Below are 25,774 nucleotides of genomic sequence, written 5' to 3'. Positions count from 1 at the left end.
TCTGTGCGATTGGTTGTGTTGCAGCTGATGGCTCACATCAGTCGCACACACACACACACACACACACTCACACCAACACAAAACACACAAATCCCATCTTCATCCCAACTGAGAGTCCCAATGGAAATGCTGTTGGGTGGATTATTTTTCTGGAAAACAGGTAAGTGACAGCAGTTTGTGGGAATATGATGCAGCCTACACACACACACACACACACACACACACACACACACACACACACACACACACACACACACACACACAATCATGCTCTATATAATGTATACTTTTTTTCTGTGATGTGACCTCTCTCTCTCTCTCTCTCTCTTTCTCTCTCTCTCTCTCTCTCTCTCTCTCTCTCTCTCTCTCTCTCTCTCTCTCTCTCTCACGAGCATGCATGTCATCTATAAGCTAATATTGCTGAAGTATTCCCTAGGGGCAACACAGGAAGCCTGACTCTCCGATTGACTGTCCTCCTTCATTAGAAGAATATGACATCACTGCTCTATTGATTACTGTCTTTAACCTCTGCCTTATTTGATCTCTAACATTGTTTTCCAGTCCATCTCTGCCCTTTCCCGTCTGCTATTTCCTTATGTTTGTCTCCATTTTGTGACTTCCTTTCTTTCCCTCTCTCCCTGCCTTCCACCTTATGGACCCAATTCCCATTTTCTCTGCTTCCTCTTATCTATTTATTGCCCCCCCCCCCCCCCCAATTGCCCACTTTCCTCCTCAGTCCTCCCCTCACAGATTCAGAGTTTTCACATTCGATATTTAAGCAACACTTTGGGTCTGGGTGACCTTGAAGTGACCTCTCTCTCTCTCTCTCTCTCTCTTTCTCTCTCTCTCTCTCTCTCTCTCTCTCTCTCTCTCTCTCTCTCTCTCTCTCTCTCTCTCTCTCTCTCTCTCTCTCTCTCTTTCTTTGTCTCTTTCTATCTCTCTCTGTCTGTCTAATGTGAGCGAAACATGATCTGACTGACTTGACTTTCTACAGCCGCTCCCATGAGGAGAGCTCAAAAATGTCAAAGGCTTCGTGTCTCAAAAATAAATGAAAATAAAAATGACGTGCAGTAATTGAGTTGACTAACTTAACTATACACCACCTCAAATGTCTGGAGATGCTAAAATCTTCTTTAAAAAAAAATAAAAAAGGCAATTTGCAACAACAGATTATTCGTTCTCATCATTCTGAACTTAATTGACGAAGATGTAAAAGTTGCTACCAACAAAACAAGTTACCGAAACATAAAACAGACGTAGATTTAGATTAAGTTTCAGCTGCCAAACACTTCACATTTGCATAAAACTGAAGCCTACATGTTCGTGGTGATGTTTACATGCTGAGGGTGAGAAAGCCACTAAACGTAAGATGGCTTTCTGTGAGGCGCTTCAAATTTGGTTTACAACAGATGGCAATGAAGGGCACATCTGCAGGCACTTCTGCTGATTTACTTCTTATGGTGTGTGTGTGTGTGTAAACATGTATGCGCATCTAAATGTGCGTGTGTGTGTGTGTGTTTTTTGTGTGCATTTACGTCATCCTACAGCGATCACTGCATCCAGTTCGACCCCAGGAAGGCGAGGTGCAGGTGGAGACGGCGAGATTGGGACAGCGGCATACCCGAGAGGGAGAAGGGCGAGCCACTGAGTCACACCGTGACAGATAAAGACAGACAGTGGGGCGGAAAAAAAGCGTTATTGTGCCATTGAGCGGGGGAGATATGGGGTCAAGAGCGACGGGAGGGGCGCGAGGACGGCGGACCGAGACACAGAATACTCTTGGGGGGAAAAGAACGAGAGAGGAAGAGACAGTGACAGAGAGAAAGGGAGTTCTGATGTCACTCTGAGGAGGACATGTCTTCTGTCTGACCTTTTCAGACAAATTCACACCCCTCCCACCCTCTCGCCCTTGGATCTCGCACAACCTTTTAAAGAAACCGCCCTCTGTGGCTCCCTCTAGCTTTTATTCAGTGTCGCCCAGCTCTCTTTTCTCATGAATATTAGCGGAGGGAGGGCATCGGCTCTGACCTATTGACCTGCTGCTCTCCGTGGGGTCATTTAGTTGAAGCTTCTTCTACTTGTGCTGCTGACAAGATGATTAAATATTGTAAAAAACAAGGGAGGTTAGGGATGGTGTTTTGGTTAATTTGTTTTTATTTCAGGTTACATTGTTTGCCATTAAAGTTCAGAAGGCTTTGGGTTTGTAATATCCATATGTATGTGTTCAGACTTACTGTGTACTCTATTTCCATAATGAAGAGCCAGTCACAGCGTGCTGTTGTGCAGCTTCTTCACCATGATGTGTTCAATGTTGACTGATGAATAAAGCTGTGCTGCCCTCTGTGGGACGAACTATGCAATTACATGATGTCGATGAAGTCACACATCTCCTTGTAGCCTGTATAACGATGCCAAGCTCATAATGAAAATTGCTTTAGTCTATTTTGACTCCCATAACAGCTTCTTTTCTGTGGCTCGAGGTCCAAAACCTTTACATAATTTAACCTGAATTAATTGTACTCATTTTCTAACGCATAAACATGAGTTAAGATGTGTAAAACAACTCTGCAGCGCTGCTGTGAAGTTTAATTTCTTCTTCGTCTGAAACGGTCTGAAACTGACACTCTCGCGATACGTAGAGAATTCTCGCGATACTTCACGCATCTCATTTGAGCTAAACTGGAGGGATTTCTGTATGCAGTGTGTGCAGCTAGCATGTTAGCAGTGCGAAGATAACTTATCCAACGTTACTACTCTTCGCAAAACAAGTCACTTCCGAGGTGAGGTCATATGCTTCACAGTGATAACGGTGTTCACGTAAATACTAAGAGTAAGAGCGTGCGCATGCTAACACCTTCTGAATATCTGTAGAAACTAACTAACGTAGCACACACACACACACACAGAAACAATTTAAACTGTTGTTCTTGCTCCTGTATCGTAGTGCTAAGTTATATTTGAAGAGCTCGACACGGAGGCAGACACGAAAAGGTACCAGAACAACTTTAAGGTGTAACTATGTAGCAGCTAAACATTAGCTTTTATTTGTAGCTGCTAGCTTAACTGCGATACCTTCTGTTGCCGTTTGTGAGCAAGTAAGCAGTTATTTAATGTTAGCTAATGGCTAATAACGTTATAACGTTGGTGTATTATAACGTTGACGTTTGACCCGTTGAAAAGTATGCAATAGCTATCTGTCTGTCTATCTATGTATGTGTCTGTCTATCTATCTATGTAAGTGTCTGTATATCTATCGTCATGTGTCTGTGTATATCTGTGTGTGTGTCATATATTAGCTGACATAGGTTAGCTATGTTGTGTTTCTATCACTGCTCTTATCTCTGAACCTTCAATTTTTGCATTAGGACACCAGTGACTCCGAAACAAAATGGATTTGGATGATGACACCACCGTACTCACAACCATGAAGTCCTTCAATTCCTTCATCAGCCGCAGTGAGCCTCCACAGCGGCTGTCAGAGCCCTCGGCGGGGGACGCACACCTGCAGAGTCGGTACAAACGCAGCATGGAGGTATAGAGAAAATGACTGCATCTCCAGTAAACACTCTGCACTGACTGACTTGTCTCTGCACTGACTGACTTGTCTTTCTCCCTGTAGTTGTTGGATGCTGTAGAGAAGGTTCACTCCCAGAACCGCTACCTCCAGTTGGATCAGGAGAAGAAGCAGATGGAGCTGAGTCACAAGCGAGCTCGATATGAGCTCGAGAGAGCTGCTTCTGACAGCGCACGAGACTTGGAGGTACGGGCATCACACCTTTACAGATTTGTATACAAATAGGAGAAGACATTGGGTAAAATCTGTCTAAACCCCTTTTTTTATGCGACAGCATGAGGTTGACCGGAGGCAGGATCTCTTGGGACGAATTAAAAAGTTGGAGGAGAGAGAGGCTGAGGAAGCTAAGAACCTAGCGGAGCAGGTAGAGGTAAATCGTTCTCTACGCAAGAACCTGGACGGCATGAACAGGAAACTGGAAGAGCGAGATACGAGACTGAACACAGCTAACCAGGTACATACACATTTACTGCATTTCTACTCTGGTCATGTCTCTTATTTTAGGTTGGCTTACTTCTGTAATCTGTCCCCAGACCATCAGTTCTTTGAAGGATGAGATCAGAGAGCTAAAGCAGAAGATTCAAAACCAGGACTTGACCGTTTCTGCTCAAACCCTTGAAAACCAGGAACTGCAGGAACAGTTAGATTTACAACGCAGGTACAGGCACAGGCACATACTGAGACTACCAACTTGCCTCGCTTTGTTTCCTGCTGTACTCCGCAGTGAAAAAATACTGACCTAACACTCCTTTCTTTTTGGTATTATAATCAGGAAGCATCAGGAAGTCTCTCTGCTTTGCCAAAGTCTCCAAGCTGCCCAGTCCTCCTGCTCAGAGCACATCATCAAGATTAAGGCATGTTACACACAGATGACATGACTGATAACTGATTGACAATTAGAAACCTTGATAATGTAAGGATATTATGTACAGCAGTATGAGTCTCATCATATCATTATAAGACAGTCTTATCTATGTTCTTAATGTCACATGTGTAGTTATTGGACATGTTGGCTTTCACATTTAGTTACTTTTTCACTTCATTTTTTTATTTTTTAAATTACGGGATGTTGGTTGGAATGTTTTTCTTTTACACATTTCTGCGTAACCATATTTAAATAGTGTCATTTAAGGGTGCCTCTATGTTAAACAAAGGGCAGTGAATGCCTTTGCAGTGGACCTAATGCATACATGTGCTGTCGCTATTCCTTTTATCTCAATTCTCCCCTTGTTTTGGCAGGAACTGGAGAGGCGTCTTGCCCTCCAGGAGCAAGACTTCGTCATCGTGAAGAACGTAAAGTCAGAGGTGGCCAAGGTTCCAGACCTGGAAAAGGATGTGAAGCGCCTCAGAGAAGATAATGCCTTTCTCAGGTCAATTACATTGTTCACATTTAATTGCCTTTCAATAGAATAGACAGGGCTTTCATTTTTTAAGACTACAGCCTTGTGCGACCCCACATTGGTCAAAGAGTCTGCTTCGAAACTCTTGGCATTTCAGCGTGACTTTAGGTCATCACTGGGAGGCGCTAGGTGAGGGGTAACTTTGGTGGAGGAAAAGAGGGAGAAAAGTCTTGACACATAATTATAAATGTTGAGTGCAAGTGCAGAAACACAGCATTCAGTGCACTTTCATGCTCATGATAACACTACAATGGTGAAGATAATGTTTTCAAAAATGTTGGTTACACATCTAGAATTCTGCTAAAGATATTGTGATTGCATGGTCACACATTAAGTCATTGCTAATTTGAGGATAGTTATTATTTTTTTTAAATAAGCACATTTTTCTCGATAGAAGCAGTATGGGAAAAGTAATATGTTGTCGGAAAGTAAATTATCTGATAACATCTGTCGTTATCTCTATTGTTTGTCCTCTGCAGCACCTTTTGATATTCAGTTGAAATAGTGGTGTAAAAACCAAACTTCTTTAGAGGGAAATGACACAAGCTGTTTTAATTTTATATGAATGTTATTGATTCAAAGATGTTAATAGGATACCCGGCTATGAATGTCTTATTTTTGCTCATAGAGTTTCTGTGAATTTGCTACAAAAGAAATTACATCTCGTCAATCATGTGTGAATGTAGCCGGGGATCAAACGTATGCCATTTCAACATCAGACACTAAATCCCAATCTGTGAAGCTAATTTTTCAGTTTTTTTTTCTCCTTTCCCTCGGTTTGTCCAGGGAGAGCAAGGAGAATTGCAGCCTGTTGAAAGAAGAGGTGGAGGGGCTGAGGAGGAAGCTGGAGAGGATGGAGAAAACAAAGGAAGAGCTGGTGAATCTGGAACTGGAGAAGGAGGTAAACCCCAGACGACGTGCTGTTGTGAGATTGTAAAGTGATGAAGTGGCGCGTCATCATCCCATTCCACCACTCTGAACATGAAATGAAGACATTGGAAGTGAACCTACATTAAAGCTGACCAGTACATCGGGAGTCCAGATTTTTTGTTGACAATTTTAGCAGATTAAACCCATATGTTTGTTCATGTATCTCATATTTCTTGCACTTGATTGCTGCCACATGTGACCTAATGTTTCCTGAATCCTTAGGGACTGGCAGAGAAGCTCAAAGCCTGGGAAAACATCGGGCTGTCTACTGGCCTCAACATAAGGTCAGTAGGACACTTTCAAAGTGTGTCTGTATGAGTGTGATTGTGAGACAGAAAAGCAGAGGTAGCCATGTGTTTGGTTTTTACGTTTTGTATCAGTGTATTTTTTCTCTCCATGAAATCTGATTGAGTACCACCAGGTGGAGCTGTGGTCTCTCCAAATAAATGTGCCTCATCACTGTGGATTGATTCCACCAGCCTGTATAGGTGTGCGTGTGTTCTTGTCTTCTACGTGTGTCTGTGTGTCTGTGTCTATGTGTCTCAATACATCCAGTCAAAACTGGTAATAAGAGAATGATTGCATGTTTCCTCGTGAGCAACGGAGCAGATCTGACGGATTATAAACACTGCAGCCGTATTCCTCGCATGCACATGTGCACGCTCACCATTTTCATGATGATTAACTCTGGCTGTCATGTATACAGAATGTTAAAGTGTGTGTGTGTGTCAGTCACACCTTTTTTTCACGTTTGGAAGAAAAAAGTAGAAGTATTGTGCAAAAAATTATGAAATTAAGTAAAGTATTTCCTCATGTAAGGTTTAATTCTGCTCTGGCGTAAAGTGTCATGGGAGCCGATAGCCGTTTGTTAAATTTGCTGTTATTAAGAGACCTGGGAGGATCACAGGAATGTAATACCAATCTCGGTTTAATACAGGCAATAATTTGACTGGGCTGTCCATCATTTTTCTGAAAATCGTATGTCAGACTAGGCTGTCACCCTGGATAAATTGAAGTTAAAATTTGAAAACCCTTTCCTGAAAATTCAGGTGTTCAGACTGCCGTGTTGCTGGCTGCCTGAGTGCTTTTTGCTGAAAAACAAACAAAAACAAAAAAAAAAACTGCATTGCACGTAAGACTTCTAAAGGGCAGCCGTATGTGTGAGGCTCATACTGAAAGTAAAGGTTAATGCAGCTTGCAAATCAACAGTTAAAAACTCCTTCCAGCTGTTTTACTGTTTCCTAAATGGCCAACTTAATTGTCAGGATGTTGTTTTCCCAGGATGTCGAGGCAAAATGGAAAGCGAGAGTGTTTCATTTAGCAGTCTGTTCACCTTAATTTCACCGAGTGTGGCGCTGCGCGCATTTGCGAATATTGACTTGGATTTGTGCATTAGCGGCGTATTGTGATTGCCTTAGAGGCTGTTAAGCGGACATTGTGATTATATCTTGTAATGTGCTGAGTCCTTTCAGGTGCGTACGTTCGATGCGTTTAATGAGAAAGTGAAAGAATGTAAGTGAATTTGTATCTGGTTTTGTGTCCATTATGTGGGGGTTTTTTTGGAGGTAAAAATGATCAGCAAAAGTAAATTGATGTCACCCGAGTGACGCGCTAACGTCCCAGTGCCATCACCAGTAATGTAGCAGCCCCTGAATGAATATTCACATCAAAACTAAGCCTCATCCGAGAGCTTGTGTCGAAACCGCTCCTTGTTCCGTCATTAAAATATGAAATATCGCATTAGGGCGGTTGGATTTTGGCACACCAGTGTGTATTTGTATTATTGATTTGTTAATTTTTCTGGCGGCCTGTTAGTAATTTCTCATAACTGCGAGCTACTGAGGCTTTTCACACTTTTGTTTTTGCTTTAGTCTCTCTTCATGTCCCCAGACGATTCGGGAGCGGTCATTAGTGGTGTGAAAAGAATATGTTGCGCAGTCGCTGTTAAAGAGGAGCAAACGCATCGGTGCCGTGAATGGGGAGTTCGCATCCTGCAACATAGGATTTGGCCGTTTGTGCTGTTTTGCCACACGGAGAATGACACAAAAAAAAGAGGAAGTTTTGGACAGAAGTTAACCCTCCCACCAACAATCAGGGGGTGCTGCCTGGAGGAGAAGGCCAGCCTCTTTGCAGCAGCTTGAATTTTCCAAGCAGTTGGCCGGTTGCTGGTGTTTGTTTCCTTTCCTTCTGTTGCACAGTCTGATAACATTGTGCTTGCTTATTTGTGCACTCATGTGGCTGACAATTGAATGTAAAAGTGACGGAAAAAGATTGAAAATATTTTTGGGGGGTAAAATAAGGCTGTTAAGTGGACCAAAACCGTCGGGCCGGACAATGAAAATATTGGAAAAGGCTTTCTGGAAATGAATTTTCCTTTTTCAGCCGCGTTTTTCGCCGGCTAAAAGAGAGAATTTGGACCGTTTTTGGTGCGTTTTTTTAGTTTTCTCGTTCACGAGAAAGAAATGAAAAACAGATTTGAAGTGTGATATGTCTTGATCTTCTTTCCCCACAAAATGGGTTTTGACATTTTTCTTTTTGCATCTAAAAGGTGGCCATAAATGCCTTGTGCATTTGCAGCCATTTTTTTATTCATCAAGTAAAAATGCCAAACGACGACCGGTTCCATCTTGCAACCACTAAAGCGTGAGGATTTACTGCCCGTTTCTGTCCTTATAAACTGAATATTTCTGGGTTTGAGGGTGTTGGGTGTAAAAACAAGCAATTTGAGGATGATAAATCGAAGATAATGATAATAATTAGTCGCAGCCCTAGTGTGCACAAAGCCTGTCGTTTGAAACGGGTAAACATTTGGTGGAGATGTTGCTTAAATTGCACTTATTGCACAGTAATTTGCTACTTTTATCTAACAAAAACACTTCTAATCACAAACCTTTTCTAAAACTAATCTTGCAACACTTAAAGAAAAACTCTGGAATCACTTCTTTTAAGTCCGTGCTTTTAAAAACTAGTATCCCGGTTGACCTTTGTGACCTGTTGACCTCTGACGTTCTCGCAATAGTTCGCCACATCAAAACCAAATAATAGGCAACCGACCGGTTGTTTCGCAGCACTAACAAAGAGAACTGGGTTTTTAATCGTGATATTATTTTCATACCTAAAGCTCCACCGAGCAGAATCAGAAGTGGTGATGTATCCATATAAATAGATCTATATGTAATGTAACTGACCTCCTGTAGCTGGAACAATTTTCGCCTTCCTAAGCTCACCCGTTCTCATGAGGTTGTGTTGCACTTTAGAGCAAGCGGCCTCTCTTATTTCAGGGGTGTCCATTTTTCTTTCTTTTCTTTTTTGTTTTGTAACCTGCGAGCTGCAGTGTGTTCTTGAGCTAAGCTCCTCTAATGTACCGCCATTTCGCCAGAGATAAAGAGATAATGGCATTTGCTTTCTTTTGGTCCGATCCATAGTAACGGCCGAGATTTTAGAGTTTGGAGGTCGTGTGGCGCATTTCTGTTGGAGTATGCGACCTTCTGCTTTGTTGCCTTTCCATTGTGTGTTTGTGTGCGTGTGTGTTGTGTAATCTATCAATCTCTCCCATGGAATGAGTTTGTTTTGCATAACTGTGACCAGTATTTAGCCCACTATCGTCCGCTCATCTCTCCCTCTGCTGCTCGTGTCATTTTATTTCCCAGCTCCCCACTGGCCGAATAACAAAAGAATATGAAAACGCTGCCTGTTTCCATCTATTCTCTCGTCCTTTGCTGCTCTCTCAGTCGTATTGATTTTTCATTGTGTGTGTCTGCGCGTACAGACGTGTATGCTAACTGTTCTGTGTGTGTGTGTGTGTGTGTGTGTGTGTGTGTGTGTGTCTATTCATAGGAAACCAGAGGATCTGTCCAGGGAGGTGATTCAGATCCAGCAGACAGAAATTTCCATGAAAGAGCAGAACTACACGCTCAACAGCCGGTACCGCACACTTCTTAAAACACACACACACACACACACACACACACACACACACACACACACACACACACACACACACACACACACACACACACACACACACACACACACACACTTCTTCACACTCACACAAAATCCCTGCCCTCTCTGCCTTCAGACTTTTTTCCCTCTCATTCTATCTGCCTCCCCCCATGTATCTATTAGAGCGTATCTCTGAGAAGTCCTTAATTGTCACAAAGTTAATTAAACTGGTCCTGATTCGGATAGCACTCCTGACAGTAACCACTGTGTGTGTGTGTGTGTGTGTGTGTGTGTGTGTGTGTGTGTGTGTGTGTGTGTGTGTGTGTGTGTGTGTGTGTGTGTGTGTGTGTGTGTGTGTGTGTGTGTGCAGGACCGTGAGTGAGAGAGGGGGAATTCACTAATTAAACTTGTCCTGTTTAGGCAGAGGTGATGTCTGTAGGGAGGGCTGCGTGCATGCTCTGGTATAATCACGCTGCAGCTCAGACCAGCAAAGAAAGCTTTCATTAGCTAACAAGCGTCTCTCTTCTGCTCAGCGTATTGGGCTCATTATGAAATATTAGAAACCGCAGAATGGGAGAGCGCCGGGTGTGGGAGGGGATGAAGGGAGCTTGTGGTATAATTATCGTCCTATCGATCAGACCCGGCGCAAGACACCGCTCCAAATAATTTGTGCACCGTCGTCTGGGAGGTATTGGGTGTGGGAATGAGTGGGAATCACCAGATTTATCACGATAATTAAGTCCTGATTCGATATTATCACGATACTGCGATGTTATCACAATACTTATGCCCCAATGCGATATTGTCACAATACTGCTATATTATCATGATACTTACGTCCCGATACAATATTATCGCGATCCTGCGATGCATTGATTATTGTGATGTAATCAATGTATCGCTGCACTACGAGTAGTTCAGACGTTTGATTTACACGCAGACGGCACATTCCTCATTTCTTTCTCCAATGCCTCCCATAATCGAGAACATAAAAGATTGATACTTTGTTTCCGTGTTTCGATACAATATCGCCACGCAAACAATCACGATACTATGCTGTAGCGATTTTTTTATTTCCTCCCACCCCCCTGGGCAAGTTATCCACAAGAAGTATTGTTCTGAATGAATTGATTCTCTCGGATCGTCTGAACATCCAGCACTAAAACAACCTCTTCTCCCTGGTTCCCTACGACCTGTTAGTACCCCCTCGCACTCACACTTTTTCCTTTCTCCGTTCCACCCCTGTGTCTTCCTCACCAGCGTGAGGAGCGTGGAGCGTTCCCAATCTGACCTCCGTGCAGAGCTGTCCCAGCAGCGGGCCAAGACCCTGGAGGAGCAGAAGAGGAGGGAGGCGCAGGACGCTCTCATCCGCCGACTACAGAAGAGAGTGCTGCTGTTAACCAAGGTGCCCGACAATCGGCGACAAACACACACAAAAAAACCCCGCACCAACCCAGAAATGCAGACGCGTTAACGAGCTTTCGAACCCTGGCGACATAATGTTTCCACCATCACCCAACGCCAGAGATTCACTTCAACCCATCTGTCCCTGCAACTGATATTTGGAGTCTTGGCTTTCCTATAAAAACAAAATTAACACTCAGTCAAATTGTTTGGCTGCAAAGTGATTTTTTTTCCCATCACACTTTATATATTTCATTAATATTTGCTTCTAAAATAGTATTAGAAGCAAATGGCTCTCATAAAAATAAAGAAGGCCAAACAAGTGTTTAGTGTCAATGTACTCGTAACAAGTTTTGTGATAAAATTAACACACAGGACCTTTTTTTTTTTCTTTCATTTTTTTCTTCTTATTGATAAAAGAATTATTTGTTTACATGAGCTAAAAATGTCAAAGGTGTTTTTTCAGATAGTTACTCAAAGTATCACTTAAGACGTCAGATTAATCAGAAGAATTTATGGCATCTTTCTTCAGGTTTTTGGGTCCATATTTTCACTCGGTACTAGAAAGGCTCTTGAATCTCGAGGCCAGCACTGAATTTCTTATCCGCCCTTTACCCCCCTCTCCCTTTCTGATTGGTCGATGAAAGTCATGTGCCTCCTCGATCTATTTATCTATCTATCCTGCTTCCACCGGCTCTGCAGTTCCTGACTAGACCACCCTGTGATATTGATTTCTCACCATGTGTAATTCCCGAGGTCAACATGCTCAGTCTGTTGGTACACAAATCACACACACACACACACACACACACACACACACACGCACACACACGCTCTCAGGCAGCACCATAACTAAGAAGAGCTACAGGTATGCTGAAAATATGACTCGGCCCTGTATTGATTTTGAGAGAAACTGCATTCTACCAGCTTCACTCCACCAAGCATTCAGAGGACGTTGTTTACATCCAATCACGATGGATTGGAAGAAAATATCTGTTATAGTTGCTGTGCATTTTAAAACCTTTACCACCTTGCTAACAAATTTAGTTCTACTGCGACAAAATGCTTATGAAGTTACATTAAGTTTAACAACCATAGCCAATAGTAGCATGTTAAAGTATTTTATTTGGTCTTTTATTCTTAATTTTCTGTTCTCGCCAATGTAATTAATTTGGTGTGGCTGCAACCAATCATTTATTTTGGTATAGTATTATAATATAATACAGCCGAAACTATCATCATCGGTGCTTTCTGAATGAAAGTAACCTCATTGTGCATCTTGATTTTCAAGATGTAGACATTATAAACATCGTGCAATAACAAAACAATGAATGAATACATTTGGCATCTGCCCTACGAGGACATAAAACAAAGCTACAAGTCCTCACATTCAAAACAAATCGACTTGAACTACAAATCAAGTTGTTGTCAATTCCCAACCAACTCGTGGACGAATCGACCGTCCGCTTGAGCTCCATACGGATCTCCTGTTTCCCCCCCGCCACCAGTGGGGATGACTGTAGCCACACTTCAGCTCACAAATCAATGTTGATCGAGTGTCCTGCTCGGCTGCATCTTGACAGCAGGTTGTTAAGGAAGCGGAGAAGAGAACAAATGTCATGGTTCCCACTCCGCCACAAGGCCACGACTCCTTTTACGCCGCCGCCGCCTCGCTCGTATGTTCCTTTAGAAAATATACTTCAGTGGGACGGACTCGCTGACCCATTAGAGGCACCGTCACATCTCCACGCACCAGATAAAAACCGTCAACATAAAAGCAATTCAAAGCAATAGATGATGGAAACGGTAATAGTAGTTTTATCGCCCCGTCCCTCCTGCTTCCTGTTTGTTTGCTTTTTAAAATTAGAGTTTTTATCGGAGAGGAGCCGACAGATTTCTGATTTAGATTTCATTGCACGTTAATGGACCGTAAATCGCCAACGGGCCCCGCTGGTTCGAATTGGCAGCATGCACACATACACACTGACCTCTAGATGTGTTTGTACCATTTGGACTTGTGTTCAGTCTGTCGGCCTCCGTCTCTTCTCGAGGTTCGCACGGGATACGATGGGAGGCGTTACGTGTGGGCGGCGGTATTGCGCGCGCGCGAGTGGCGGCACGAGCAATGCTGCTTCGGCACCAAAGCTAAAGTTGTATTAAATATGATTTCACATACAGTGTTGTTTTTTTTTTAAATGAACCCGACTGAGTCACGATTTGATTACGACGGTTTTCTATTCTTGGCTCGGCACAAGCAGAATCTGATTAGAGTAATCATGGTTTGTTTTCAGATACAAGCCTACGAGCTAATCTGATTATTTTACATCCAGGAATTACAAGGTGCTTTCAAGCCGTTTTTATTTTTTGTTTTTTTTTAAAGACTGCACTACTCGGCAATCAACATATATTACCCGCAGTTATCTAAAATGGTGCTCACTGCCGCTATTTATTACCTGACTTTAACCTGAGTTGTAATACGCGTCCCCAAATTAGCCCCGTCAATAATAGACTCCTAAGCTTTCATTGACCCTCGCAAATTCAAAGATGGTCCGAAGCCGCCCGGCTGTTTGTGTGATGTTTATTAAAAGCCCCACAAAAACGCAGCCGGCTTCGCTTCATCATGTGGAGCACGCCGGCGTGGCGAGGACGGGGGGTGGAGGAGGGCGTCATTATAACGGTCTGACCGACAGTGAATCTGCATTACTAAACGGGCTGTTTGCCAGTTTTTAAACATAATGGATCTCTCTCATCATGTTGCCAGGCAACCAGTACAGATTTGCCGTGCTACGCTTTAATTTAACGCACTAATCGTTCGTTACATGTCGCAAGTTAAAATGTTGTGTCAGGTTCGCTCTTCACACGTGTAATGGATTGTGCAATTTTTTTTTTTAATTGCTAAGTGGTATCTTAAAACTGTCACAGGTGATTAAACGTTAGCTAATAACATTGTTGCTTCATTATATACATTTAAACTAATTTGTTGTGTGTGTATATATATATATATATATATATATATATATATATATATATATATATATATATATATATATATTCAACTAAGTTAATAAAGCCCACTTTTTGATGGAACACTGTGGTCTTTTCCTTTCGCCTCAAACTCCAAATGTCAATTGAACATATGTTAAAAAAGAGCATAGATGACTAGTTATTAAAAGTAATTCAAAGAGCTTAAATAAAGTGTAACGCTTAAGGAACGTCAGGAGGAAAGACGGTGACTTGAAGATGTTTTCATCCTCTTTTAAAAGAGAAGCACCGGCTGGATGTGTTGGTTATCTGGACAGAGTAAAACGTCTTTCATCGTATTATAGAGGGGGGAAATGGCGTGTTTGTTTTAAATGACCTCCTATAAGAGAGATGAGGCAGCACGACACGCGCGCTTCATTTCCCCGTTGGTACGGTCTGATTTTATTTAAAATGTATTATTCATCCTTCATCTGCAAAAACATTTGGAGAAAACCCGGACGAGTGCGACCGTAACGCTCGGCTCCTCTTGTCACAGCTTGGATGAGGAAGGCGCAGCTGCCTCGTGCTTTGTTCCTCATTTACAAAGGCATTTTCCCGTCATATTAACACACCAAACAGGCATACATACTCAACATGGACAAATTGGGAAGAACATCAAAGGGCTTTGATATTCTCATTTCGCTCGCTCCGTTACATGTAAACATGACACGTCTGATGGCACTAAAGTCTGCTAAGCCATGACTTGCTTCCTCCTTGGCGCCATGGAAGTGTGTTAAGTGTACTTTAATGTGTGTGTGTGTGTGTTACAGGAGCGTGATGGAATGCGTGCCATACTGGAGTCCTATGACAGCGAGCTGGCACCCACTGAGTACTCTCCTCAACTCAGCAAACGGCTCAGAGAGGCAGAGGACGTGCTGCAGAGGACCCAGAACCACAATGCAGAGATGGAGGTGGGTGTCGGATACTGGCTTGTGTGTGTGTATGTGTGCGCACACACACACACACACACACACACAAGGCACTTGCACTTAGAGTATCCTAAAACAAATTTCAATATGCAGCACTCACTCCTGCGCCTGGAAAGCTGCCGGACAGCTTATTTTTGCGTTGCCGTTGAGTGACACTTTGCTCACAGCTAACGGCGCTGTGAATGTGTGATACTCAGCTGCTCCTCGTCGACACGCTCGCTGCTCCAGCTTCGTGGACAAATTGACAGATATATGGGCTGGAAATCCCTGTGATAGACTGGCGACTTGTCCAGGGTGGACCCTGCGTTCGCCCAATGACAGCTGGGATCGGCTCCAACCGATGGATGGGTGGGTGGATGGATAGATGGGTGGGTGGGTGGGTGGATGGATGGGCGGGCTGACATCTGATAAAGCTGCACTTGTGGAGCACTGGGTTGAATTGTAGGCAACGCCAGCATGAGAATGAGAGGAGGCTAAAGTGTCATCGTTTCAGAACTGAATGAAATTCACACTTTGGGAAATATATGCTGGCCTGCTGCCGCTGTCCCCCTCATGTCCTCTGTTTCTGTCAATACTGTATATCAGCAGGATAAGGACAGGAAGCCATTTTTCATTTTTTATGGCTTCGCTCTGGGGACAGCCGTGGCCAGAGGCGTCGTGTTTTTAGGTTGTCCGTCCGTCTGTCTGGTCCGTCTGGTCCGTTTTTGTGAACGTGATGCCGTCAGAAATGCCTGCAGGGGATTCCTTTTTAAAAAAAATAGGTCACAAACGTCCACAGGGATGAACTGATACGCATTTGGCGGTTTGAGGTCAAGGTCACTGTGACCTTATGTCGGTCGCAGGACTGCCTTGAGAGGTTTTATTCCAATTTGGCACGGACATCCACTGGGAATCAAGGATGAACCGATTGGAAATTTAGAGGTCAAGGGTCACTGTGACCCCTGGAAAACTCAAAATGCTCATTATGACAATTTCAAACAAATTTCAAATAAGATATAATGACAACATGAAGCCATTTTGGTCAGACATGGATCTGAACTGCAACATTTGCGGAGGCATACGACTGCAAGGCCGCGATTCTAGTGTTGTAGTAGTAACTTTACTTTGTCCTTTTGCTTAAGGGCCAGCTGACCAAAGCACAGGAGGAGACGGGGTCTTTGAAACTGCAGCTGCAAAGGGTAAGTCTACATGTACGCTTGCACACTCCCACGCTTGCTATTTGTACCTTTTTTTATATTCCGTTTTTTTTACATTATTCAACATATTTGACCCTAATTAACTTCTATTCGTTCCCCACCAGTAATCAAAAACAAAATAAACGAGGATGCAAAAAGTAAAAGGTTTATTAAATCTATAGAAATCTTAAATAAAGTGCCTTTTTAGAAACACCTGAAATCCTGGCAGGTGTAGTTAGACAGGAGTCTAATACGCTTAAATACATCTGTGACTAACGGCAGATTTTTTTCCCAGTTAACCCAACAATGAAGTTGGTCCCGTCGACCTTTTTCAAAGCGGCCGTCCTATTTACCACCTGGATTTGCATGTATGGTATTTGTACGATAGCTTTCTGGCGTTGAGTACCGTCTCTTTTCTTGCATCCCGTCCGAAGTGACACTAATTGACAGGCGACAATGCGCCATGCTACTGATATTCGAGCCACCAGTGGTAGAGGTCACCGAGGTCTGGAGCTCTGTTAATGGCTTCCTTTTTTTTTTTTTTTGTAAACGCGCTGCCTTCCTGCATCTGAATTAGCAATTTTGTTTGGAACTCGCAGCCATCAAGAAGACGGGTATCCGTGGGGGTGAAGATGAGGCGACTGGAGTGTTTGTGGCAGCCGCTGCGACTGACGGCTCGCTCGTGTTCACTGCAGCAACTTTACACAAAAAAACAAGCTGAAAACTAAAACCGTCCGTGTTGATGTATGCACAGCATTATAAGACAATATTGGAATAAAAAAATATATATATTTATCGTGTGTAAGTATGTAATTCACTAGTATCGGATCAGTTCAGGCTTCTAAGGGAATGAAAAGATGGTATCGGGATATATATTTTTCTTAATTGATGGTTTCTTGTTGTAGGATCTCCTTTCTTTTTAGGCCTCTTTGTTACCGAGGAGACTTCAACGCAGCTATGGCAATGAATATTGACGTGTGAAATCCACCTGCCTGGTATAGCAGTAATTACTTCTACGTCTGGCTACAGACTCGGAGGGAGGATGAGCTGCGAGACAGACAGATGCTCTGTGAAAAAAAGAGAGAAAATGGGTGTGGGAATGGAAATTAGGGCTAATTGCATAGAGAATGAGATTGGGGCTGGCAAAAAAAAAAAAAGTACTCTGGGAACACGATTGGTACATTGTGAAATGGAAAAATGAGTCAGTGGACTAATAGTGTGTAAATGATATAACTGTTTGTCTGGATCCATGTCTCGAAAAGATAGCGGCGCACTGGAGTCCTGAGGTTGCTTCTGCGAGGCACACAGCCAAAGGTGATCCGACGTTAGTGCAGCTTCTTCTTCTGTCTCTCCCAGGTGGAGCTGGAGCTGGAGTCTCTAAAGAAGCAGCAGGCCTCTGCCTCTGATGGCAACACTTTAGCGACCATAGAAGAGCTCGGCATACTCAGGTAGTTGGAGCACACGCACACACACACGCACACACTCTCACACATACAGGCACAACCTTTTGCAAAGACCACCAATTCAACACCTGGGACATGAACGATTAATGCATGTATAGGTGTGACTATAAACACACTGGTGGATTAACTATGAGAAGAGCTGGATTAACCTACTGAGTCGCCGATTTTGCATAGTCGTTTATATTAATAAATGCGTGTGCATTTTTCAGACAGAAAATTGAAGACTTGGAGGCAGAGCGCCAGCGTTTGGAGCAGCAGAACAACATTCTGGAGATGAGACTGGAGAGACACAACCTCCAGGTAAGCCAGCTCCTGGCAGCATTTTTTTTTTTTTTGTGACGGATTTACTCAATCTGGCACAAAGGAACCAATCTTCAAATCCCCAAGGGCTGCAGCCTCACCCGTATGACGGTGCAGATTGATTTACACAAACACTCGCCATATCTGATAGTTTTTCCAAGTACAATTGGACCCAGGTGTGATACCGGCGGCCTCCAATGGAAAAGTCGCGGGAGAAAAAGTGATTTTTTTTTTTTAAAAGTCCTGCTTTATTGGTGGAAGGGATTAGAATGGAACTGGCTGCAATGAAATTAATCCTTGTTGGTAGCCCACCTTAACATCACTCACACAAACACACACGCACACACACACACACGTCTGTGTGCATCTAATCCAGCTACTTTCATCTTGCAACGTTACTTAATGAACTCTCCAAGTTATCCAAGATTCCTTCTCCTTTTAAATTGGCTATGCCTGTGTGTTGTGTGTGTGTGTGTGTGTCTTTCATCTCTGTCAGGTCTAACTCCCCTGACTCATACTGTACCAAACTAAGCCTACCAGGGCACTTTAATGAAACGTGTGTGTGGGCAAGCGCGTTGGTTCCATTTAGCCGCTGGGTGAATGAAATCCATGTGTTCTCAAGCATGACCACCACTTTTAAGGCAATTGACAACTCTGTGTGTGTGTGTGTGTGTGTGTGTGTGTGTGTGTGTGTGTGCGTGCGTGTGCACAGGTTTCAAGGTTGCGCGGTCAATGGATCAGGTCAGTTCTTGGGAGTAATTTTCACGACTCCTCCGTGGTCTAATGCACACAAAGAGACCTCTCCATCAGACCGAGTGGAGAGATGAGTGACTGAATGGCGACGCGTTTGAAAAGGAGAAATGAATGCCTAAATGAATAGGCATGAAAGAGGTGCAGAATTGAATGACTTGACAATGGGGGTTTTTTCATCATATCAACTTGCATGTCAGATTGTTGTAGCATCACCCAGTCGTTTCCGCCCAGTCTTTATATTGAGATCACGCTGACGAGTGTGACTGTCAACCACTCAGATTACCAGCGTAATGAGACTGCTTTTCATGGACTCGTGCTCAATCATCCCCGCCAGTAGTCTGACGGCAGGCACTCCTGGGAAATTCTGCTATCAGTCATCTGCATTACAAGTGTATGTCTATTGTACAATAGACATTTATAGAATTTTAAAGAGATGCACTAATGCGTCTGATTCAATCATCAGGGCGATGGCAGCGGGACATGTCCGCGCTACAATTATGGAGCCAAAATTATCACCGGAAATGGCATTATTACATTATTGCATGAAGCTTTTTTTTAATACTGCTGTCAGATATGTCTATAACGAACTCTAATTCACTGCTACTACTATATTAGAACAAGCCGGAGGACACTATTCCTTCTGCTGGCATTCTCTCAAACGCTCACATGGCAGCCACTCTGGCTGCAAAAAGTCAGAAGTCTATAAGATCCTACTTTTTTTACTTGATTTGTTACCTCAGTTAAAAAAACTCACATTGTAAACAATAGTTTATGGTCGCGTTTAAAGTCTTCAATACAGCGTGGTGTTCATTTTGTAAATTCTGATTTAATTTAGAGTAAAATGGACCATAAAGCGGGGTATGTTTTAGGGCGGGGCTACCTTGTGATTGACAGGTTGCTACTGCTTCCAGAGCCTTCTGAGGCATCTCTGCATCACTCCCCCGCACTCCAAATAAGGTCACTTATGTTCACTGGTTGCAAAAAACAATATGGCTATAGTCAAAAAGCCTGTATTCCAGGCCCAAAAACCAATGGATGGCGTCGCGATGACAACAGTCAACTTCTTATCTCCAGTCTATGGTTACAAAGCTGAAATGAAACCTCCATCCCAGGCAGATCTAATTAATTTGCCACCTTCTCGAGGCCGCCAGTCTTCTCATTGCCAGTTGTGTGAAATGCATCGTGTCTCTCTCTCTCTCTCTCTCTCTTGGTTATCAGCGACAAATTAAAGCCAGACGAGCTCCAACATGCGAGCTGTGATTCGCGACATGAAATTATTTAAATACTCAAAACAAATACCAAATGAGTATATTATCTTCTGGGTAAACAAACTGTGTATTGGTCCTGCATTGTAAGAGTTGTCACTGTCCTCAAAGTCCCCCTCGCTGTGCAAAAGTACCTTTTCTAATACTCTACTTACTACTACTACTACCTACTAAACACACTATATTCTAGAAATCACCAAAGTGCATACATTTGAAATGTGAACGTGTTACGCAATCCGTCTTCTTTAAATAATCAATGACATTTGTATATTTTCGGGTACATCTTTAAAAGCAGTCGTATTGCTGTATTTTTCTATTTAAGTCTAGAATGCACCTCATAATCAAAGATGTAAGGTCTGTGCCTTTTTTCTCCTTTTTTTCAAATACACGTGTCTTTAAGCAGCTGTTTTCTTTTCTTTGTTGTCTTCTCATGCATGGTTGTTGTTGTTGTTGTTGGTCATGCCAACTAATGAGTTGTGGGAATGTCAACATTAAGATTAAAGTATGCATGTATGGGAAGGAGCAGATCTGCAAAGCTTTCATCTTTATTTCCAGAACTACTGGATTCTCTTTCTTTATTCCAAACATTCATTATTGATGACAGACAAGTAAACACATTAGGTCCTGTTTGTGCTCCCACCACCTACTCGGCGGTTCAGAATAGTAAACGTGGAGCTTTATAAGTTGGCTTTAGGTGCCACTAGTTATTATTTTTGCGGCAGAGACGACCTACAATATAAACCTGATAAATTCTCGCTCGATGGGCTACAACGGTGACGGCGTAGATTTTGAGTGTGATGATTGTTGTATTAATTTTTTTAAGGGTGGTTTTTAACGATGTTTGCTCCAAATATATCTGACGTGGCCGTCCTTAAAAGAAAGGCAGTCGACATTCAGTCTTGTTTTGAAGAACAACGGCGTCTCTCCCCGGTGAGCGTTTCATCTTACTTTAAAGTGCCCCTCTGTGGTTTGGACACGTCTTACTCTCTGGTGAGAAATCTTGTCCATCATCATCATCATCATGGCTTCAACAACAGCTATTAAGTAGTCTGATATAATTCCATTACAACATCTTTTTTTGTGTGATTTTTTTTCGGATTGTATTAATGTTTTTCCCACTGCACACTGTGGCAGCGATGATGTTTGACGTGATACTGCCGTACTTTGTCTTTTTGCTCCAGCTGTCATGCCGGTGTCTAGACGAAGATAATGGTTGCCATTGCAAGAGGTTGCATCAACGTACTCCCTCTGATGTACATGAGCTCACATGGGTAGGCCCTATTGTACTCAACATTATGTTGATGTGTTTATTGTCAGATAGAAACATAATGATAGAGACATAATGTCTCTCATAGATAGAGACATAATACTACCTGGAAAATGCTCTTCATATTTCGTCTTGACTCTGGCATGTGGTGTTGAAATATGGTTTTCTTCCAGTCTCTCCCGAGGTCTCTGGGTGGGATTGAGCAGGTTTTTTTTTTTTTTTTACCTGCTTAACATTCTTTATGGCGTTTGGTTGCTTGCCAGCTTCACTTTCTGCATATTCAGTTTCCCCAACCAATATTGCAGTTGGTTATGCAGGGTCTGGAAGCGTAGGCTATGCAGAGAGACGGGATAATGGAAACGCATTGGAGTGATCCTTTATTTTGCTGTGAAATGTAAAAACAGCCACACATCTCCTGCGTCACGTGGCCTCTGGCACAAAGAGGTATACGTCTTCATGATCTTTAAGCAGAGTGTACTGTACTGTGACAAAGTCAGTCGTATTTTTTACCTGTTGAAAGTCCACATTTACATTTTTAAAAGCAGTTACCTATTTAAAGGTGTAATCATAGCTGAAGGCTGTTTAATCTATGAATATAGGTGTAAAAATGACTAAACCTATAAGGCCTGCAGACAACCTCGAGGCTGCATTTTTGCTTTTTCCTCAAGTTGCGGGGCTAAAAAATGGAGTTAATCCTGAATATGGAGTTTAATGGCAAGTTGTTGTCAAGATGGGCACACCCGGTAGTTGTCAGCAGCTGACACCCTGACACAGACGGGGAAAATACAATCGTATCCCAATAAAACAAGGTCCTCGTGACAGCACTTAGCGCTTTCATGACTAATTTTCCTTTCGGGCAACATTGTCCCCTTACTATATTTTCACTGAGACAATGGAAGAAGATATTGTTCGGCATATGTTTCAATGACGACGTCAAAGACGGCTGTTTTCCAATGTCCTCTCGTGACCGCCGACTCCTTAAATTAATGAGGCTGTTGCATTCTGTGGACAGTTGAGCTCAGATTGATGATGATTGGTGGCTGGAGGACGCCGGCAACAATTGAGGGCAAGACGGAGGCGTCTCTTCAATCAGGTTCGGTCTGAGTGTCCCACATTGCACCAGCCCTCCTCCTTTTATTCCAGCCTTTAGTTTTCAATTTGTCTAAACTTTTGAGAGCCTTCCCTCAATGGCTTTTGAAGGCTTTTGTTCCAGTGTTTGTAACTCGGTAACAACTGCCATACCGTTGACTGAGCTTCGTTCCCACCAGACGGCGTGTCTTTCCATCACCCATCACGGGTGCTGGCATGTGGGGGAGTTGTGTGCTTTGGCTGTAAGAAACAATCTTGACTATTTTCTGTATGAAATTGCAAACAGCCTTCAGACTTTTGAGCCAAAGAGATGATGTCAGCGCTGCTCCGTTCTTACCCAGTAAATCAGTGAAGTGATTTGAGACGTCAGGAAGGAGTACCAACCCCCCGCCCCCTCCCTCCTCTTCAGCCTGCTCAGTGTAAGATGCAATTTGAGAGTGAAATGTCGGTAATGACGGATGAGACGGACGGGTACACGGACTGCCGCTGACACCACAGATGCGCAGTAGTTCTGGACCGGCCCGCACGGTCGAGCAGATTGCCGGTACGTGGACGTCCGCACAGTGCCGTCGCCCTTTGATGACAAAACGTACGTCGAGCTGACCCTCCGTTACACAATGTTTGGCTTTATGTTGGAATACTTATTTTTTGAACAGATTGAAGCATTGCCTTTGCTTCTATATCACGTTTTCCAAAGGAGGAAAAACAAAAAGACAGGAAAATTTGCCTTTACAACAATGCATCGGCATAATCATTGGTTTTCTTTACCCTACAGCTATGTCTTCTATGTCGTAAATATATCGGCGAGAAAACAGAGGAAAAACCCCCGCCTGTCCGGTGGCTGGCACAGCAACTGGGAGTCCAATTAGCGGCAAAAAGACGCAAAAGGTCACTCCCGGCACTTGGTTCACACAGGTGAGATGAGACGGTTCAACGTGACCGGAGTTTGATGAGGAAGAGGATGACATATTGCACGTCCCAGTTGCTCCTCGGGGAATCTTCGGCCCTCTTCCCCTCCCCCCTCGTGTATCTGTAAACGCTCAAAAGCTCAGGTCCCTGTGGCAGAGCCTAACCAGAAGCTCTGATGCTAATACTACCTGGTATTAAGAGCTCCCTCAACTTTCCCCTTTCAGTCCAGATCCCGGTCCAGCAGCATCCACTTGTCGACTCTTGTGAAAAGGCACCGAGGCTAAAATCTGTCTCCGGACCTTTTCCTACTTCTCAGGATTTAGTGATTGATCTGTGCACCCTGAGGACGTGGACATGCGGGTGCTGCCTTTTAAAATGTCTTTGCTGTTTGCTCCAACCATAGAGAAGCAAAATGGGGATATTTATGCCCTGTCAGTGCCACTCGGCTGCACTAGATTTACGTCACAGGATCAGAACTCGACCTTCAGGTTTACACACTGGGGGGATTTTTTCTTCTGTGCGATTTATTTGTATGTTAATGCGTCTTTGTTGTTTTTCTCATAAATACTTCCACACAGAACTCGAGGAGCTTGGTGGTCTTGCCCCCCAGTTGATCTCCAGCTTTGATCCGACCGCTCAGCAGAACATTGTGTTTCTCTGCCCAGTTGGTGCTTTGCATGTGTATCTGAGCTCAAAGCATCGCAGTGGAGTTTTAGACATGACGGCTCAGCGGAGCGCTTTTTGTACTGTGTTGTTTATCGCGTCCATGTGCGCACACGGGTGACGCTGTCGCACTATTTCACCGATAAACTCCTCTGTACTCGTCTGTAACACTCCAAGAAATGCTGCGATACGACAACGACGACTACAAGCTAGTAAACACGAATGGAAACAAACAGAAATATCTTCTTTGCGAATATTTTATGAGGAGGGAAATGCACTCGACACGTTTGTTAGATCTCGAGCATACACACAATGCTTTTTGGGTGAGTGACACTGAATGTAAACATGACTTTTGTTTATTTACAAGGAAACTCTGCAGGGTCTCTTTTTTTTTTACTAAGTATGTTATCAAAGGATATCATATATTTCTTACACATTACCAAACACATCTTTCTCAGTGTTTACTGGATGCTGTTGCACATCCACCATTACTCCTCGCTTCAATTGTCTTTTTCCTACCCGACTCGACATCTGTGCTGCAGCTCGCTTGTCTTCCTCAAGCGTTGCCCATGTGAGGGGAAAACCCGCCGGGGCGTTGCCTCGAAACTCGATTCCTCCATGGGCTCCTCGTCGCCGTGGGGACAGAGGTGCGGTACCTGCTTAGCAGCTGCTCCACGTTCACACCCCGGCCCATATCGCAAAACGCCACAGTGGGATTCCTGCTCGTGGTGATTGTTCTCTTATTGACTTCACGCTGTTGTCGGAGGAGCAGTTATCGGGAGCTTACTTCTCGAGGTGCGCCGCATGATGCACATTTGCTGTTAGCGAGCTCCCGATATGACGTGGATCGAATACGGAGGCGGATGTGTCCGACGTTGCTCGAACAATGTTACGCGTCAATGCCCTCAACTAATGGACACTATTCTTGTACATTTTTACTAAATCTTTACATGCAATTTTAGGATGGGTAGAACAATAATTGATTTTGACTAGGTTTACTTCCATGCACTACACAATCTTTTCATTGCATTTATTTTATGAGATGCGTACTGACCATATATTACATCTAGGGTTTCATAACGGAAGTAATAGCATAAGAAAAACAACTTGCATCTCTGTAGTTTTTTTTGTTGTTGCATGAAACGGGCAACAAGAGGCAGATCGAACCCAGAAAACGAGTGAATGGATCATCTGCACTGCCGATAAAGAGGACACGATCATGTCCAGGAGCTGTTTTTGTATTATCTCAGCACAATATGGACATTAAGACAGGAGAGAAAAAACAGAGAAAACATGTTTTTAACTACGGACACTTGCAACCTTGCTGCCAACGATTTTTATTCACTTTTTTTTTTGGAAGAATTTGGCCTTGCAAAATGCATATACCACCCTAGTTTTTCTTTCTTACTCTTTTGTTGCAGTACAAACTGGTATTTAAATGGTATTTAAATAGATTTTTATTGGGATTGTATGTAATTGACCTGCACACACAGACTGTTTATATCAAGTGCACTCACCCATCGGTTTGTGCACTGCTGTTTCAAAGCCTCGAGTTCGGCGATACGGCCGTCGCCATCTTGGATCACGGCCGTCGCCATCAACATCACACTGTATTAAAGAAGACTTGAAACTGACGATTGAGACCATAAAGCCATGTTTCGGACTTATTTGTGCAACCGGAGGCGGC

General features: G+C 43.3%; 1 protein-coding gene across 5 annotated transcripts in view; it reads left to right on the top strand.

Annotated features, from left to right (window-relative positions):
- Positions 1 to 2,671: 2,671 nt before the first annotated feature.
- The window catches only part of mad1l1 (mitotic arrest deficient 1 like 1), a 56,570-nt gene continuing 33,467 nt past the window's right edge, over positions 2,672 to 25,774 (top strand). For 4 of the 5 annotated variants that reach the window (XR_011078190.1, XR_011078189.1, XM_068589128.1 and 1 more), the window contains exons 1-15: positions 2,672 to 2,780; positions 3,366 to 3,532; positions 3,620 to 3,760; positions 3,849 to 4,028; positions 4,108 to 4,232; positions 4,347 to 4,428; positions 4,814 to 4,944; positions 5,761 to 5,875; positions 6,127 to 6,188; positions 9,742 to 9,828; positions 11,110 to 11,254; positions 15,045 to 15,185; positions 16,325 to 16,381; positions 17,735 to 17,826; positions 18,051 to 18,141. Coding sequence is in view for 2 of the 5 variants with exons in the window: in XM_068589128.1 (XP_068445229.1) it covers positions 3,389 to 3,532; positions 3,620 to 3,760; positions 3,849 to 4,028; positions 4,108 to 4,232; positions 4,347 to 4,428; positions 4,814 to 4,944; positions 5,761 to 5,875; positions 6,127 to 6,188; positions 9,742 to 9,828; positions 11,110 to 11,254; positions 15,045 to 15,185; positions 16,325 to 16,381; positions 17,735 to 17,826; positions 18,051 to 18,141 (1,593 nt within the window). In the remaining 3 variants the exon portion in view is untranslated. Of the gene's footprint in view, positions 2,781 to 2,869; positions 2,992 to 3,365; positions 3,533 to 3,619; positions 3,761 to 3,848; positions 4,029 to 4,107; positions 4,233 to 4,346; positions 4,429 to 4,813; positions 4,945 to 5,760; positions 5,876 to 6,126; positions 6,189 to 9,741; positions 9,829 to 11,109; positions 11,255 to 15,044; positions 15,186 to 16,324; positions 16,382 to 17,734; positions 17,827 to 18,050; positions 18,142 to 25,774 lie in introns of those variants that run through there. The other variant, XR_011078191.1, reaches the window with a different exon arrangement.

Source organism: Clinocottus analis, unplaced genomic scaffold (assembly GCF_023055335.1).
Source record: "Clinocottus analis isolate CAN_PGR_092001 unplaced genomic scaffold, fCliAna1.0.p SCAF_22, whole genome shotgun sequence".
Taxonomy (NCBI): Eukaryota; Metazoa; Chordata; class Actinopteri; order Perciformes; family Cottidae; genus Clinocottus; species Clinocottus analis.
The sequence above is the reverse complement of the archived record's forward strand: the minus strand, read 5'-3'. Positions and strand labels throughout refer to the sequence as shown.